General features: G+C 33.4%; 1 protein-coding gene across 7 annotated transcripts in view; it reads left to right on the top strand.

The window, feature by feature from the left end:
• The window catches only part of GALNT13 (polypeptide N-acetylgalactosaminyltransferase 13), a 655101-nt gene that overhangs the window by 399961 nt on the left and 238032 nt on the right, over nt 1–17108 (top strand). For all 7 annotated transcript variants that reach the window (XM_061437749.1, XM_061437740.1, XM_061437723.1 and 4 more), the window contains 3 exons: nt 5520–5686; nt 6319–6526; nt 9607–9777. In XM_061437749.1, coding sequence (XP_061293733.1) covers nt 5520–5686; nt 6319–6526; nt 9607–9777 — 546 coding nt within the window. The remainder of the gene's footprint in view (nt 1–5519; nt 5687–6318; nt 6527–9606; nt 9778–17108) is intronic.

Genomic DNA, 17108 nt, shown 5'->3' with positions numbered 1-17108 from the left:
TCTCTGAGGATAAAACCCACATACCAGTTTTTTTTTTTTTCATTCTTATGGGATGATTCTGATGTGCAGCCAAGATTTAGAGTGACAGATAATTACGGAATTAAAAGGAAATAAACTTTGATTTTCTTTCAAGTATTATAGATTTAGAATGTCAAAATATAATGCAAATATGAAATTCTGCTAGGATAAAGCTTATGATCTTATTGGAATACCAGATTCCAGGAGCTCAATTTGAGTATTGGGTATCAGATATCTTTCAAATTGATTAAAATTGCTATTGCAGTCTGACACATTTACTCTCAAAGTTAATTACATATACATTGTGCTCTCACAATTATGTCAAAATTTCCAATTCTATTTAGATGTTTACATAAAAGATAAATAATGTCTTCAAAAGACAGATAGCTGAGTATTTGATCCATATATAAATAATTTCAGTGATAGCTGACTTTCTATACTTAGTTTTAATTAAATGATCCTAGGGAATCTACTTCTCTTTTTATAAATATATATACTTATAAATATATAACTTATTTTTTAAAGTACGTAGAAATTTTTTTCAAATTTTCAGACACCTACAATATCATTTAAGACATTTGATCTAGTATATATTATGGAGCAGAAATCATTACCATTACTAATATTATTAAATCATAAATTACTTTATTAGCATATCATTTATTACTTTATTATGCAGGGTATTGAAGTAGCTCTGTGACTTGAGATTTGTATCCTGTGAAATAAATATTTGGATTAGTCAACTTTGAAAAGTGAAAGTGTTAGTTGCTCTGGTATGTCTGACTGTTTGTGACCCCATGGACTGTAGCCTGCCAGGCTTCTCAGTCCAGCCAACTTTGAAAGTCCTTTCCAATTCCACCTTTTGGAGATTCTGAGCTTTACTCTGTTGTGAGGCATGCATGCTAAGTCATGTCTGACTCTTTGCAATCCCAAGGACTGTAGCACACCAGGTTCCTCTGTCCTTGGAATTCTCCAGGCAAGAGTACTGAAGTGGGTTGCCATTTCCTCCTGCAGGGTGTCTTCCCTACCTGGGAACTGAACCGGTGCTTCCTGTGGCTCCTGCATTGGCAGGCAGATTCTTTACCACTGGCACCTCCTGGGAAGCCCACTCTGCTGTGTAGATCAAGCAATGTCTACCACACATTTCAGAGTACATCATTCAGTTGCCCAGTCACATCCTACTGTTTGTGACCACATGGACTGCAGCACAACATTTTAATATGATTATGCGAGAGAGATAAAAGCTGAAGTGGTAAAATTCTTCCTGTTGTTTATTCACTCATTTGTGTCTGACTCTTTGCGACCCCATGGACTGCAGCACATCAGACTTCCCTGTCCTTCACCACCTCCAGTAGCTTGCTCAAATTTGTGTCCAATGAGTCAGTGATGCCATCCAAGCATCTCACCCTCTGGCGTCCTCTTATCCTCCTGCCTTCAATCTTCCCCAGCATCAGGAGCTTAAGGAATATTGCCTACATGACAACTGTAACTAACCATCAACTATGAAACTCATCCTGAGTAAGACACATGAAAGGTAAAAAGCATACACTTAAAAGATCATTAGAGAAGTCAAAACTACAGAATTATTTTCAGTACCTCCCCCCAATCCCATTATATAGGACTTCCCTGTGGCTCGGGATGGTAAAGCATCTGTCTACAATGTGGGAGACCTGGGTTCGATCCCTGGGTCGGGAAGATCCCCTGGAGAAGGAAATGGCAATCCACTCCAGTACTATTGCCTGGAAAACCCCATGGACAGACGAGCCTGGTAGGCTACAGTCCATGGGGTCGCAAAGAGTTGGACATGACTGAGCGACTTCACTTTCACTTTCAAAGAAGTCAAAACTACAGAATTATTTTCAGTACCTTCCCCCAATCCCATTATATAGGTTCCTTGTTGTATTTTCCTTGTTTTTAATTTTTTTTATGAAAAAATCACTGACTTAAAAACTCTTCCAGCTTTGATACTAAAAGCATTTTAAAAAAAACTAAAAAAATCAAACAATACTTTAAGTACTTTTCTATGGCTAAAGAAAAAATTACTGTATTTTCCTGTTTTAAGTATACACTTTCTACCTTTCATGTGTCTCACTCCAGATGAGTTTCATAGTTGATGGTTAGTTACAGTTGTCATGTAGGCAGTGTTCCCGAAGCCTGTGTGAATGTGGTAATGCTATTCGTATAATCAAGCCTCAACTAAGTTATGTGCACTATTTATATTCTGTGTGTGAAGTTTGTCATTCAATATTTCTTTAGAAAGATTGCAATATGATTCTTTGTTGAAACAAAATGTTATAGTATGAAAAGAAAGGAAGGAAATAGTGGCAAAAATTGAATTTCATAAGATGAAGCCAATGTTTAGCATTGGAGCAATGACTACAGTTTCTCTTGCTTATCAACAGCTGACTGATAGCCTTATTATCAATTATTTATTATGTCAACTCAGGGCTAGCAGCGTCCACATTGCCAGGAGTCTTACTAGAAATTCACAGCCTTATTCCCATACCAGATCTACAGAATCAGAATCTGAATTTTGTCAAGATTTCCTTTGCCACTAAAAGTTTGCAAGCACAGTTTTATAGTACCAAGGAGGATACTCACAAGATGAAATTGTTTTGTATTAATATTTTGTTACCGAGATATATGCTAAATGTATGTCTCTCATTTCTTAAGCAATACAACCCCAAACTAGAGAAATCCCTTTAGAATAGATGAAAGAAATTTCAAAGCAACAAGAAACTAGTGTGACTGGTGTATAAGCAAGCTTAAAATATTGATGGGAATCTATGTCCAAATAAATTGGAGAGCTTTTTCTATAGGCTTTAGGTATTGAATAGATCCTATTCAAGATAACAAAGCATTTTATTATGGTTTGACAACATTTTTCTTTCCTAGTGGTGCACAAAATAATGATGTATGTTACCCTAGGTGACAAGAGGTTTTAAGAATTATAGGCAATAATTCTAGTTCAATGTATCATAAATCTGTTAAAGATTATAAAAATAAAAAAAGAACTCTTGTTCATATATATTTGTATGCTTCAGTAACTGGATCAACAGACATAGAAAATGATTCATTTGTATAATAAGAACTATCCTATAAACTATTTTATTATACAAAGTTTCTTTTGCAAAATAACTGTTTATATAGAAGAAAGAGGATGAATTAATAAAATATTAACCACATTTTATTTTATGCTACATTAAATAATGACATAGTGGAAATTTTCTCTAAGCAAAATATTATAGCTGTATTATTAGTAAATTAGTTCATTATAATGTCACATATAATGAATATAAAATTAACATTTGTTAGTGGATTTTTTTAACCACAAAAATAAGGCATGATGGAAATAAGTTGAGAAGCTGGATCTAAGTATCTGCTTTTATTTTATATTATAAATTATTTATTTGACTAAATATCTTGTTCACTTTTCTTTATTAGCATTTAGCATAACATGCAAGAGGTTTAATTTAAAAGCAATGTTTTATATACAAATGATAATAAGTAGCCTCCATAGACTATTATCCTTGGATTAAACCAGTAGTTGCTGACTGTTGGACTGATTTCAGCCTGCTTTTTCAGTTTTGCTTCTTTATTGAAGATGACAATCATCTTTATGACTCATTTTGTTCAGCATGCTGAAAGTGAGGGGGTGTTTTGATGAGGCAGAAGAACGGAGGTTTGAGGAGAATCTTGGCGAGGACCTTTCTGACTTACCAAGACAGCTTTCTAAGTTTTTTTAATGATAAACTGCCTGGAAGACCAAGTCAAATGATGATGAGACATATATTAGTAGAAACCACTTTAATCTTGCTACCAGAATGGGAAAAGATGACTATGAATCAACCTACCACTTCTACCTTACATTTGAACTTTTTTTATATACACAATGTTTTATATAGTGTGGATGCTTAATGAATGTTATTCAAATAAATATATACTGAAAAAATGGTTAGACATATGTACATTCTTTCCTGGCTATATTACAGAGAACTTCACTGAAGAGGTGTTATTTTAGACTGCTGTAAAAAATGATTTGAGTCTCTGCAGGCATATAGTTGATATTTATTTTATTACATGCCTTTGATGCCCACACTTTATTGGATTTTTTTCACTCACCTGTGAAGGGGACTAATTTTAACCATGCTAATTTTGTGTCAAGGATTAGGTCATTTATTGGTGGCAGGGTGTATCTGGTTCATTTCACTTTATGGAAAGATTTTAATTTTCTTGCTCTTCAGCATATTTTACCAAGAAAAATACCATAAGGTGAATAAACTTCTATTCCTGTCTGGATACCCAGTGACATTTTTGCAAAATACTCTATAATCACAATGATTTAACAATATGTGACAAAAATGTCTAAAAGTTGACAAGTGGATATGGCTGAGAGCCACTTGCACATTAAAATTGCAGTGACCACCGAGAACATCTGCATGATGATGGTTTAGTCGCCAAGTTGTATGCAACTCTCTGTGACCCCATGGACTGTGTAGACCGCCAGGCTCCTCTGTCCACGGGATTCTCCATTCAGGAACTCTGGAGTGGGTTGCCATTTCCTTCTCCAAATATCTGCATATTATTTATCAAAATGTACCTTACAGGTTTGATGGCTTGAAAAGAAAAATCTGGACTTCTTTTAATTTATCAGCAAAATTGTTTTTTTTTTCCCCAAAATATCAAGTTCTAAAATTAATAACAATTATGATGCAGCCTTTTACTTAATCGTGTGTTCCAGGGATCAACAGCATCTGAATCACCTGGAAACATTTTAAAACCTGTATATTCTCAGGCTGCACCCTAGATCTGCTAAATCAGAAACTGCATGTTACCCAATCCCCAGGTGATTCCTCTGTACATTCAAGAGATGTTCTGGAAGCCTATACCCTTTTGTCAGCTCTGATTTTGTTTTGTTTTGTTTTGAGAATCTTTAAAATGTATCTTGACCCCAACATCTTTCCCTCAAAGTAGACATGAATTATGGCATTCTTCAACAGAATGAAAAATGTACATGACTAGATTTTAGAAGAAAAGTAATCTCAGTTTTACAAGCTTCAAAGCCCTGTGCACATATGTCTATTTATGTTCTCAGGAATTTTTGAGTTATACAATAATTCTTTTTTCTAAACAAAGACAATTATATCTACTAAATGAATTCCTTTAGTACCTGGTCTTCTATTGATAGTCTCATAATGTTGTTTTAGCTTTCTTAGACTTGTGTCCAAATCATGCCCTTTTGTTCCCCAGAGTTAATGTAAAATTAAAAAAAAAAAAAGTCAGTTCAAATAATACTAGTAAGTATTCATATTTAATTTTCAAAGTGCCAAGTGAATACCCACAACATATATAAAAAGGAAAATAATTTTAAATAACCATAAAATGTTGTTGTAATAAGGGACTTTTGAGTCTAATTTTGTGTCAAAATGGATATTTTTATTACAATGATCAGAAGGAAAAATGAACTTAATAGCTTGTCCTTCTTCTTTCCTTTCTTCCAGATGCAAGACAAGGGTCTACCCTGATGAACTCCCAAACACAAGTGTAGTCATTGTATTTCATAACGAAGCTTGGAGCACTCTCCTCAGAACTGTTTACAGTGTTATAAATCGGTCCCCACACTATCTGCTCTCTGAGGTCATCTTGGTAGATGATGCCAGTGAAAGAGGTACAATTATTTTTCTTGTATATATATTTTTTAATTATAGGGCTTTATTGTGTTCAAAAAGATAACAGGGTAATGATCCATATTTTCCTTGTAATTATACTAACCCTGAAACTACCTATCAATTTTTTTTAGTATATCTAGTCAGTGCCACTCCAGAAACAAGTAACTAATTCTTTCAGTTTACCTCATGATTCCATTTGGTTCTTACTAACCTAAGAAATCAGCCAAAATGACTTTCCAAAGTATTTCTCTTTTTTCCCAACTCAATTGATCATATGACTGAACATTTATATGACACAGTGGGTATTTGGCTCTTTTTTTATTGTAGGTAAAAGAAAAATAACATTTAAGAAGACTGCAGTTGCCAGTGTGGCCCAGTTTATGAATTACAGTCTGGTATATTAACTTCCTAGTGTAGCTTATCCTTGTCAGCCAAGTGATAGAGTCATAATGAACTATACACTGATAGCGATGAAATCTCTGTATCTTTTTTTTTTTTTTAACCTAATGCAAAGCATGTTGATAGGAGTGACCATCGCTTCTGTGTGTTGAATTTCCATCTAGATAGTAGTTTCCCTTCTCTGTCTTAAAAGAGTTTCAAAACCTTATAAATTCTTAATTGCACATTACAGATTTTCTCAAGTTAACATTAGAGAATTATGTGAAAAATTTAGAAGTGCCAGTAAAAATTATTAGAATGGAAGAGCGCTCTGGGTTAATACGAGCCCGCCTTCGAGGAGCAGCTGCTTCAAAAGGACAAGTCATAACTTTCCTGGATGCACACTGTGAATGCACATTAGGATGGCTGGAGCCCTTGCTGGCAAGAATAAAGGAGGACAGGTAAGAATGCATATGCTGTGTCTGTCTGGATTTTGACTGAACTTGTTAGGACCGTTACGGCTATCCCTCAAAACTTTTCTTCCCAAGCTGCTATTTTCAGAATGTTTATTTCCTAGCTTTTAAAAAAGAAGTCTCCTTACTCCTTATTTAATTAAGATCTTGGTTTGTTTATGCCCACCTGAATATTTGATTAAGAAATTCAAACAGTAATGATGCTGAATATTCATTTTATAGGTGAAGGAAATCAGTCCAATCAGAAATAGTAGTATATTTTACAAAATATATTTTCAAAGCAGCTTTGTCTTCACAACCACTCTGTGAGGTAGATAATAAAGATACTCTTCTCTGTATCTGATGATAGGGAGGAACAGATGAGTTAAATAGCTTGTCCTAGAAATTGTAAATGATGAGGACAACAATTTAGTTCTCCCCACTTCCAGAACAATCTTCTCTCTACCTAGTCACTGTTCTTAATCAAAGTCAAGTACAAAGCCACCTTAAAGATCTTTAAAAACTCATATAAACTCATGCACCCCACTAAAATGAAATCATGATTTAAAGAAAAGCGCAGCTGTAAGAATGCTTATTTAAATAGTATTGCCATTCTATACAGACATATCATGAAATCTGAAAAGTTCAGGAATGCTTTATAGAAATTAGAAACCCTCATAGATACCTACAATTTTTTCCCATGTGATATTATGAAGTATAAATGGATTTCTTGCAGTTATTCATAACTATTGATGATAAATGAGTATCATTCCTAATGAAGACAATTATGCCAATTGCTGTCTGAAATAATAGCAAAACATTGCATAGCACCTTGCTTGCATAGTCATTTCACCTACAGTAGAAAGGTCTACTTAGAATTGAAGTTTTTAATTAAGGCTCCAAGACAGGGGCTGCTTTGTGTGAGCTAGTGCAGCTCTATCACATAAACGGCATGATTTGGTATTTGCCAGGAAGATGGATGGAGGTTGTCAGTAAAATGAACCATAGCAGTTGAAGAAAGCAGTGGGAACCTTTTAGTCTACTGAGTGTAATATATGGGTAATAACATTTTTCCATTCTGTGTATTGTACAGGAGGGTAAGGCTGGCAAAGTAAAATGAACTTGGAACATCTTAAATGCATTTCCTAGCAGCTTTTCATACATTATGCTGCTTTTTAAAACACGTGTTTCATATTCAACTTAGTGAGATTATAATATTGCTTCACTATGGTCATGAATAGATCACTTATTTTTTAATCTAACAACATATTTAGATTGTATAGGCATATAATGAACTCTAATGTCTTATCTTGCTTATATGTTCTAAAGTTGCCATAACTAGATAATAAAGTTCTATTGAAGGTTATTAGATCTAATGTCATCTCCCTATAATTTAAATGATTACATTTAATGAAGAAAGAAAGATATTGTTTTTATAAGGACCAGAGTTACCAAGAAGCTTTTCCAAGGCTACGTGAAACCTTTTAAGTTCTTTTTTTTTTTTTTTTTTTTTAAGATTCATTTGCTTATTTTTACGGCTGTGCTGGATCTTTGCTGCTGTGCATGGGCTTTCTCTAGTTGTGGCAAGCAGAGGCTACTCTCTGGTTGCTGTGTGTAGGCCTCTCATTTCAGTGGTTTCTCTTGTTGCGGAGCACAGGCTCTAGGCACGGGGGTTCAGTAGTCACAGTGTGTGGGCTCAATAGTTGTGGCTCCAGGGCTCTAGAGTGCTGACTCAGTAGCTGTGCTGCACAGGCTTAGTTGGCCTACGGCATCTGGGATCCTCCCAGACCTGGAATCAAACCTATGTCCGTGGCATTGGCAGGTGAATTCTTCACCCTGAGTCACCAGGAAAGTCTGAAACCTTTTAATTTCAGAGGACTCTAGACATTGGTCAATGGTGTGGCATATAAGACCTATTAGAAATTGAGCGTTGGCGGTATAGGTGTTGCAAAACCAGAATAAATAATGGGCAGCATTTCCTTGTTATCCATATCTGTGGGTGATTCTAGAGCATATTTGTGTATTTACTTTCTATCTTATGTGAAAAACAAGCTCTACTTTTTGGAATTAGCTATAAACAAGGCCCAGTTGTTTAAACATTTACTTTGGAGATGACAGATGGTTGACACCATAATAAACCATACAGGCTTGCAATAGAGGTAGACTAGAGAAAGTGCAACATGGATTAAAAGAACCCCTAGTGACCTCCCATGGTGCAAAGTTCCTTATCCTAAAAAGCTAACCATCAAGAATGTCAAATCTATGTGTGTATAACTTAATCACTTTGCTATACAAGGTGATATATATAGTATAAATTAGCAACACCACAAAGCAACTTTACTTCAATAAAATAAATTAAAAAAGGAAAGAATACCAAATCTCCTGGCTCTTCCTCTTACTTTAAGAAAACAATGGATCATAAAACTCCAGAGACTAAAGTTGCTTATCTTTTCCTATTTTAAAACATGTAGATTGTTTGTGTAAACTGCTGTCTAAGATGATTCACTCAGAAATTGTCATGAACCTAATATCTTTCATAGGAAATATTTACTTATACTGATGATCATGATTTTTATTGTTGCTTCTCTTTGTGGGTTTTCATTTGTTTGTTTTTCCATGAACATTTTCTCTGAGCCATCTCTTTAAACTATCGCCTTTGAGAGTCAAGCTACCAGATTGAATTTGCTATTATTCATCCTTCACTCCCTGCACACTGTTGCTTTTCAGTGGGCTATAGCTGAAATGCTGCATAATATCAAAGCAGTCTACTAGTCATGCTGTGGGGAGAGGTTTAATGAAAAATAGGCCATGTTCATCCTGCTGAGTTAGTACTTAGAATGCATTTGGAAATTAGCTTGAGGATCAATTAGTATATTTGATTAGATTATACATGATAGAATAAAAGTAGACTGAAGTCAGATGTAGTAAAAGGAAGTAATTCCGTGGAGAAAAAGGGTAACATGACAATAAAGGCAAATTAAAGTCACAAAATAATTAAGTTTCAATGTATCAGCTATATGATGTTTAAAAAAGCTAATGAAACATTTAAACTATAATTTTTACATCAGCTGATTTTAATTTTTCTGCAGGAAGACAGTTGTATGCCCCATCATTGATGTGATTAGTGATGACACCTTTGAATACATGGCTGGGTCAGACATGACTTATGGGGGTTTTAACTGGAAACTGAATTTCCGTTGGTATCCTGTTCCCCAGAGAGAAATGGATAGAAGGAAAGGAGACAGAACATTACCTGTCAGGTATGTGGAGCATATCTTCCAAAGCATAGCATGTGTATTCCTATAACAATTAAAGAATATTATATACCTATGTATTCATTCTTTAGGCTTTCAAAGACATCTACTTTTTATTCAAATACATATATGTATTATCATGAGCATGATCATCCTAGAATCAATGGAAATATTAATTCTAGTTTAAGTCAGCACAAATTTAAGTATTTGCAGAGTACCAATTATTTTTTGAAACTTTGTGTATTCTTATATTCAAAGTATATGTATTGTTAATTTTCTATGTGACAAACATGTATTAGCTTTGATACTTCAGGTGTAGATATATACCTACCTAAATGTAGCTTATAACTGGGGTATGCTCAAAATTGAACTAACCAAAAAATGTTTTGGTAACTGTTTTAAATTTTCCAACCTTAAAGAGCTACTTTCCCTATAGATCCAATGAATGATTCATTTGGAAAATTTTAATATGTTAACAATTGTGAGACATTTTTCCAAATTATTTTAAGAATCTGCTTAACTTGAAATAATTACACTTAAAATATGTATGTCCTTAACTGAGAATATACACATATACATCTATAGGTATACATGTATACCTATCATATACATCTTCAGTTTTCTAGACAAGCATTATCACCTTCTTATTTTAACATATTGTTGTATACCTCTTACCTGCAACTAAAAAATGATTCTCTGAACAATACTTGGGGAGGAAGTTTACTAGTTCAGCTCTTTAAGATGAATTTGGAAAATCATCATTTGATTGGAAAGATAGGCTTTTCCAGTGGTTCAGTGGTAAAGAATTTGCCTACAGTGCAGGAGATACAAGAGACATGGGTTCAATCCCTGGGTGGGGAACATTCTCTGGAGGAGGAAATGGCAACCCACTCCAGTGTTCTTGTCTGGAAAATTCCATGGTAGAGGATCCTGGAGGACTACAGCAGAGGGTTGCAAAGAGTCAGACACAACTGAGCATATACATACAGATGACCAAAGAGAGAGAGAGAGAATAGAGAAATACCCTAATGTTTTAAAACAATATATATAAAACCCATTATCTAAACAACAATGTCTCCTAACCTACTGAGAGAATGGCTTATCCATTGTTAAGACTAATTATATAATGAATTAATTGAAGCTAGCTCAAAAAAAAAAAAAAAGTTAATAGACGAACTCTAACTGCTTCTTATTGAACAATTAAGTATTGGGACTGTTAACCCTCTTGAGATATTAATTACATCAAAGAAAAAAGTATTTCTAAACAGTTGCATAAGGATGTGAAATTATTATGTCAATATGTAGAGTATAATTTAGTAGTCCTTAAGGCTTGCTGTCATCTTCACATTCACCATGTCTTATTGATCCTTGGCTTTAACAACTTCAAGGAATACAATGGCTCATATTACCATTGTTTATTTAGAAATACTATTTCCCTAGATCATAGCTTTATTTATTGTTAGATGCTTTCTCAGCTTCAGATCCCAAGTGGAAATTATCAAAGTACTTGACCAGTACACTCCAATAGAGATAGTGTGTTTATTTATTTGAAAATGAAGTTTAGAAGAATGCATGTGAGTACTTATTTTTTAACATGTTGGCAAAAGTTCTGCTTTATTTAATTATTTTCTCCCAAATTCAGAACATACATAATTAAGAGGTAGCCATTATTCATACTAAGAAACTGCCAGTCTTATTCATAAAATTAAAGATCTATGGTGAAATCAAACATTATTTCTCATCTTTAACTGAAAAGAGGAAACATCTAAATTGCTATGTTTTAATCTCAACTTATGTGATTTTATTGTAATAACATGGAGCAATGATGGAATCTGAGTATGTTTATTTGTTTGCCTCAGTAAATTGCACAGTATTTTCACTGTGAAGGGAACGTACTTCAGTGCTGAGGAAGCTAAACCCAGAGAAACAGAAAACTCAGTCTTTGCTGAAGTTTCTAGATTTCTATGGCAAAAGGTTAATTAATTCACAGGCTGTGTTGTAACAGCCTGCAGGTAATTTTCATCAGCATAGCTGTAATGTGAACTTTCTCTGTACTTGTAATCTATTACTTGAAGGTGTGATCATTTTTCTCACATTCATACAAACAGATAAATCATTGTAAGTGTTAAAGACACTTTTTTTTCTACTTGATTAACAGAATTCTGCATAGCTAAAGTGATTAAAATGAGGTTGAAATTTTGGTTTTCTTAGCAGAATGCTTCATTTAAAATGTCAGTTATGACAGAACTTTCTAGGGACTATAATTGGCTAGTTAGTCATCATTTAGAAATACAATCACACATCTGCATACACAGAGAAACAACTTGAACTTGTAACCTAACCTTAGTTATGCTGCATTTAAAGTAAAGTTTATGATGGTTATATTTATTATTCTATTGTCAACCTCTGGTCTTTGATATTTTCTTTTTGATAATAAATGGAGTTGATGAAATGCTTGGCATTTGTGAAGTTATGAGTGTGGAATAATAGCATACATAATCCAGCGTTGTTCTTTCTATTTAGTTTTCTGTAATCAGTAAACTGTCCTTGACATTTTAGTCATCAGATTATATGACTTTTCAGAAATATCTCAACTATATGTACAACAATATAGTAATCAAATTACTAAACCAGAGGTCATTAACCAGAGCTTGTGTGTCAAATATGCTCTATAGATGTGTTTTCTTTGGCCTATATAATGTTCGGCATTTATTAAAATTACCAGTGTTTTTAAAATGAGATATTTAAAATAAAAATCTAAATTTCAAGCTATTCTTTAGAAATAAGAAGATTTTGCTACAATGGTCCAATATTCCTACTTGGCATAATCAGGAGGAATTGAGTAAAAGATGCCCATGTAGAAATAGCATGAAGCTTTAGCCCAATCCCCCAGTTCCTTTTTTAATGTGTGTCTCCCTGATTCTGAGGCTGAGGATCAACTGTCATTTTTCATTCTTGCACTTGGGGAAATGTTTCTCTGGATCTGTGTCCCAATCACAGGTGAGAGAAGTATGCTTATTGCAACTAATTGACTTCACATATTTTTATTTGCATGGCTGTAATCTTTTAAAGGGCTTCCTTGATGGCTCAGACAGTAAAGAATTCGCCTACAATGTGGGATCGATCCCTAGGTTGGGAAGATCCCCTGGAGGAGGGCATGGCAACCACTCCAGTATTTTAGCCTGGAGAATCCCCATGGACAGAGGAGCCTGGCAGACTACAGTCCATGGAGTCGCAGAGTCGGACATGACTGAGCAACTAAGAGCAGCACAATCTTTTAAATCATTTATAATCTTTGATTGAGAGGCTACTGCCTGAAAAATGGCTGAGTTTGAAAGTCATCGAACACACAAGCCCTGCTCAGTGTCTGGCATCAGCCATAAGTCTACTGGATAAGGAAAAGGGCAGCACAAGTGGAGAGAGTGGAGGTACAGGATTTAAACAAAGTCAGCTGATAGAGAGGTGTGCGCTTCTGAAAAAGAACCTGACTCTTAAATCTTACTGATTGTGTTTATCTCTTAAGTATGCCCTGCAAGTAACCCTAAATAAATAGTTATAAAGATATTAGTTTCTACTTTAATTTCTCACTGATTAAAATAGATTACTTAATTAAAAGTCTGCAGGGTTATTTATCAAGTCTATTTATCTTTCCCCTTTGTGTCTTACTTAATGGACTTTTTTTTTTTCACATTTTGTCATTATTAATATTCTTAGTAAAACTCCATTCTTACTTTGAGTACCATGTTCAATATTTTTCTCAAGCAAAACAAGAGTTCTAGATTGTCTTCTAATCCATGCTAGCATAATATTGAATGAATGAAGCATAAATGCCATGATCAGTTTTTTATTTCTGACACATTTTACTTTGTCCATTTTTGTTAACACTTGTATAATCTCATACATGTATTTTTCTCTCAATTGAAATTAGGAATTTATAAAGAAAATCAAATAAATTAAACAATAGTATTAATAACAACTTGGGTTACAATTATTATTAATTACTCATAGTGTTCATGTATATTATTTCCTGTGTCATTCTAATATGATATGACAGAAGGGGCATTGAAGTTGGCTTTGGAGGCTCTGAGTTATATTTCAAGCTCCTCCTATTGAGAATTTACCAATTCTTCTTAACACTGAAATGGAAAAGTATCCTCCTTGCCTTGCTTTTAACTGGTGAAGTGCTATAAAACATTACATGAAATTTGAGACTATTTTAAAGGTAATTTTAACTTTATTTCTGATAATATAAGTATAAGATACATGGATTGAAAAATAAATGTGAAAAATATCTGTATTTTTAAACAGAACACCAGTGAGCCAGTTCTTTAGTATTTTGTTATATTTACTTCCAGCGCATTTCTTTCCAAATACATTTCTCCACACTTTAAAAGTTGGTATATTAACTAAGTATCTTTCTATGCCATTAAACATTTTCACAGATAAAAATTTTAATGGTTGGTAATATCTAAATTATTTACCAAGCTCTTTTTCAATTTTCGATAATCAAAGTCAACCTGAGAGTTTTACACTTTATTTTTTTGCCATTTGCATCTGTGATCTACAGTTTTTGCATATAATATAGTCTCTTTAGAATTATGCATTCAAGCAATATGAAATTTGTTTTAATATCCTGATACCTTTTGCCAGTTTGATTTCCCACTCCCCCCAAATAATCACTGACTCCAATTTATCAGGAAGTATAATAAGTGAAATACACTTATTCTGTAAAATCTGAGACAATATTTGTTATTATATACTAGTAACTTGTGATATATTTCTTAGTTTTTAGCTATCGACTTTATTTTCCTCAGTCCAGTGAAAATTGCACTTTTAAATTGGATAAAAGAAGCAGAGATAATGCCTGTGAGACACCTCTTTAAAATAAGAGATGCTAAAGAAACAGCACAGAGAAAGTGAAGTTTGTGCATAGAGTAGATTTCAAAAGAGTTGAACTTAAGAATGTTCAACAGTTCAACATTCATACCTACTTGTATTGAAATCTAATATATGTTGATTTTGAGAAAAAAATATTCTACCCCAGGTGGAATCTTTATATTCTTTGGAGAAAATAGCACCTTTATAGTATATTACTTCCTAATGGTTTAGGGGATAATTTGCAAGAGTTTCCTAGCAATCTGTTGAAATGAGATGGAAACAAGACTAGTACAGAAAGTTTACATGGTGATAAATAAACTATCATATTTATATATGGAATAATTAATTAACAAAAACATTTTAAAACATCTGGCCCCATTTTTTATTTTGACCCATCTAAAGCATTAAATGAAAAAAAATAAGGGAATTTGCACCATTTACTGTATATCTTTGGAAGTTTAGAGTTTTATCAAGTGCTGAGGATTATGAAAAAGGATTTAGGAAAAAGAAAAAAAACTGTTCCTTCTTTGGGACTATAGGTCCTTAAGCACAAGTTAATGTATTTGATTCTAGTACTTCTTGATAAATGGATTCTTTGGCAGAAAAACAAGCCATTTGTCCCTATTGGGCAGAACTTAAATTTTTTTCTTATCCTTTAAATATAGCTTTGAAATTATTTGTGTTCCATAGACTCTGCAGGATCTGAACAAGCTTCCTGCTCAGAGCCTAAGTTGGCATAACTCTTAAAGTAACAGTTTCTTCTGTACCAAAAGCTGCATCTTCTTACTCAAACATATGTTCAAATCAGTGTTGTGATGTGCAATATTCCACTAAACTTCCTGCTTTTTTCTATCCAAAAACCTTTAATTACATTCAATATGCAATTATTCATTATTTACTCTAGTAAAAGAATAGTTTATGCCTCTGCTTCCTTTCTTTCTTTTCTTCTTTTTTTATATTAAGTATAGTTGACAGAATACAGAAGGAAGGAGAGAAACTCAGTGTCTAAATTTCCTTTAGTTTCTAAACATTCACAGTGGTTAACCAATTGAAGTCATTATTTTTTTTTATGACTTGAACAAAATCAAACTTATGGAACTATTTCAGCTATTTGCCTCACATTTGTATAAATAATAAAATATTTATGCTTTCTTTTTATCATATAGATAAAATATCATATAGATAAAATATCATAAAGATATTTCTCTTTATCATGGTTTATAATATGTGAGAAATATTATTAATGCAGAGCTAAAACTGGTTGTCTAGATACTGTGGAATTTGACCACGGCAAATAACAGCCGAAAGCTGAGCTATAGTCTCACAAATCTTCTTCAGACTTTTCTCCAGAGACCCTGGTTATTTGCCAAGTAAGATTAAATAGAATCCTAGTATATCAAAGGATTAGTGAGAAGAAGTGATGTTTCAATAACTTTAAAAGAAATTGCTTTGAAGAGCAGTACTAACATTCACAGAAAAACATGGTACATAAATTTGGAGCTTGAAATCAGGAAAAGACTTTCAAATTAGCTATATCAAATATTTTGTTGTGTGAGTTATATGGATAACTGGAAGCTGTTTAGATGGAGAGATAGATGATTGATATATAGAAGGAATTTTTTTCTCAACTGGACCATCAACTACTTAGGGGTCCCTGAACAAGATATTTAAATACACTGCAGTTAAATTTGGTTGATCAAATCTGTAGGGATTTTAAAGCCCTAAAATATTACACTTCTAATAAAAATTAATTAGAGTCTGAAAATAAGATAGAGCTGATTATCATCTTGACAAACAGATGTTTTCCTCTTCTTCACTAAAACTAAAATTTAAGTGTGCAGTACTTGCTTAGTGCTGATACTATTCTAAGAGTATCACATACATTAATGCATATCCCCAACTTATAGATGATCAAATTAAAGAACGGAAAAGGGACTTGCTGAAGGTCACATTGTGGAATTGAGCTTCAAACCTAGTCAGTCCAGATACAAAGTCCATACTCCTAAAACTAACTAGCTTCATCTTGGAGTCTCTTTACTGTGTACCTTCTTTTCATACACATGGTGGTTATACCAGCCCAGTGTAAAGTACAGGATATATCATCTTATTGGTGAAAATGCATCATTCCACTTTAGCATTACTGAATAATCAAATGTATTCTATCACAATTTCTTTTGCCTTATCAAGTTTTGATGAAAATTGTCAGTATTTTTCCTTGTCAAATCCTTAATTTTCAAGTTCTTCACTACTCTGTGTTGTTGTAAAGCTTTATATCTTTATTTCTTAAAATACTATCAAACTCAGTTCCCAAAATTCTTACTAGATGATAAGGTCTTTAAATATCCTGGAATTCATGAAGCCATCTTTATTATCAATTTAGCAGATGTAAGCAAATAATTTTTTTTTCACAGTTTCAGAAATACAGTTGCAGGTAACTTTGACGATATGGACACGGGGAT

Source organism: Bos javanicus, chromosome 2 (assembly GCF_032452875.1).
Source record: "Bos javanicus breed banteng chromosome 2, ARS-OSU_banteng_1.0, whole genome shotgun sequence".
Classification (NCBI taxonomy): domain Eukaryota; kingdom Metazoa; phylum Chordata; class Mammalia; order Artiodactyla; family Bovidae; genus Bos; species Bos javanicus.
The sequence above is the reverse complement of the archived record's forward strand: the minus strand, read 5'-3'. Positions and strand labels throughout refer to the sequence as shown.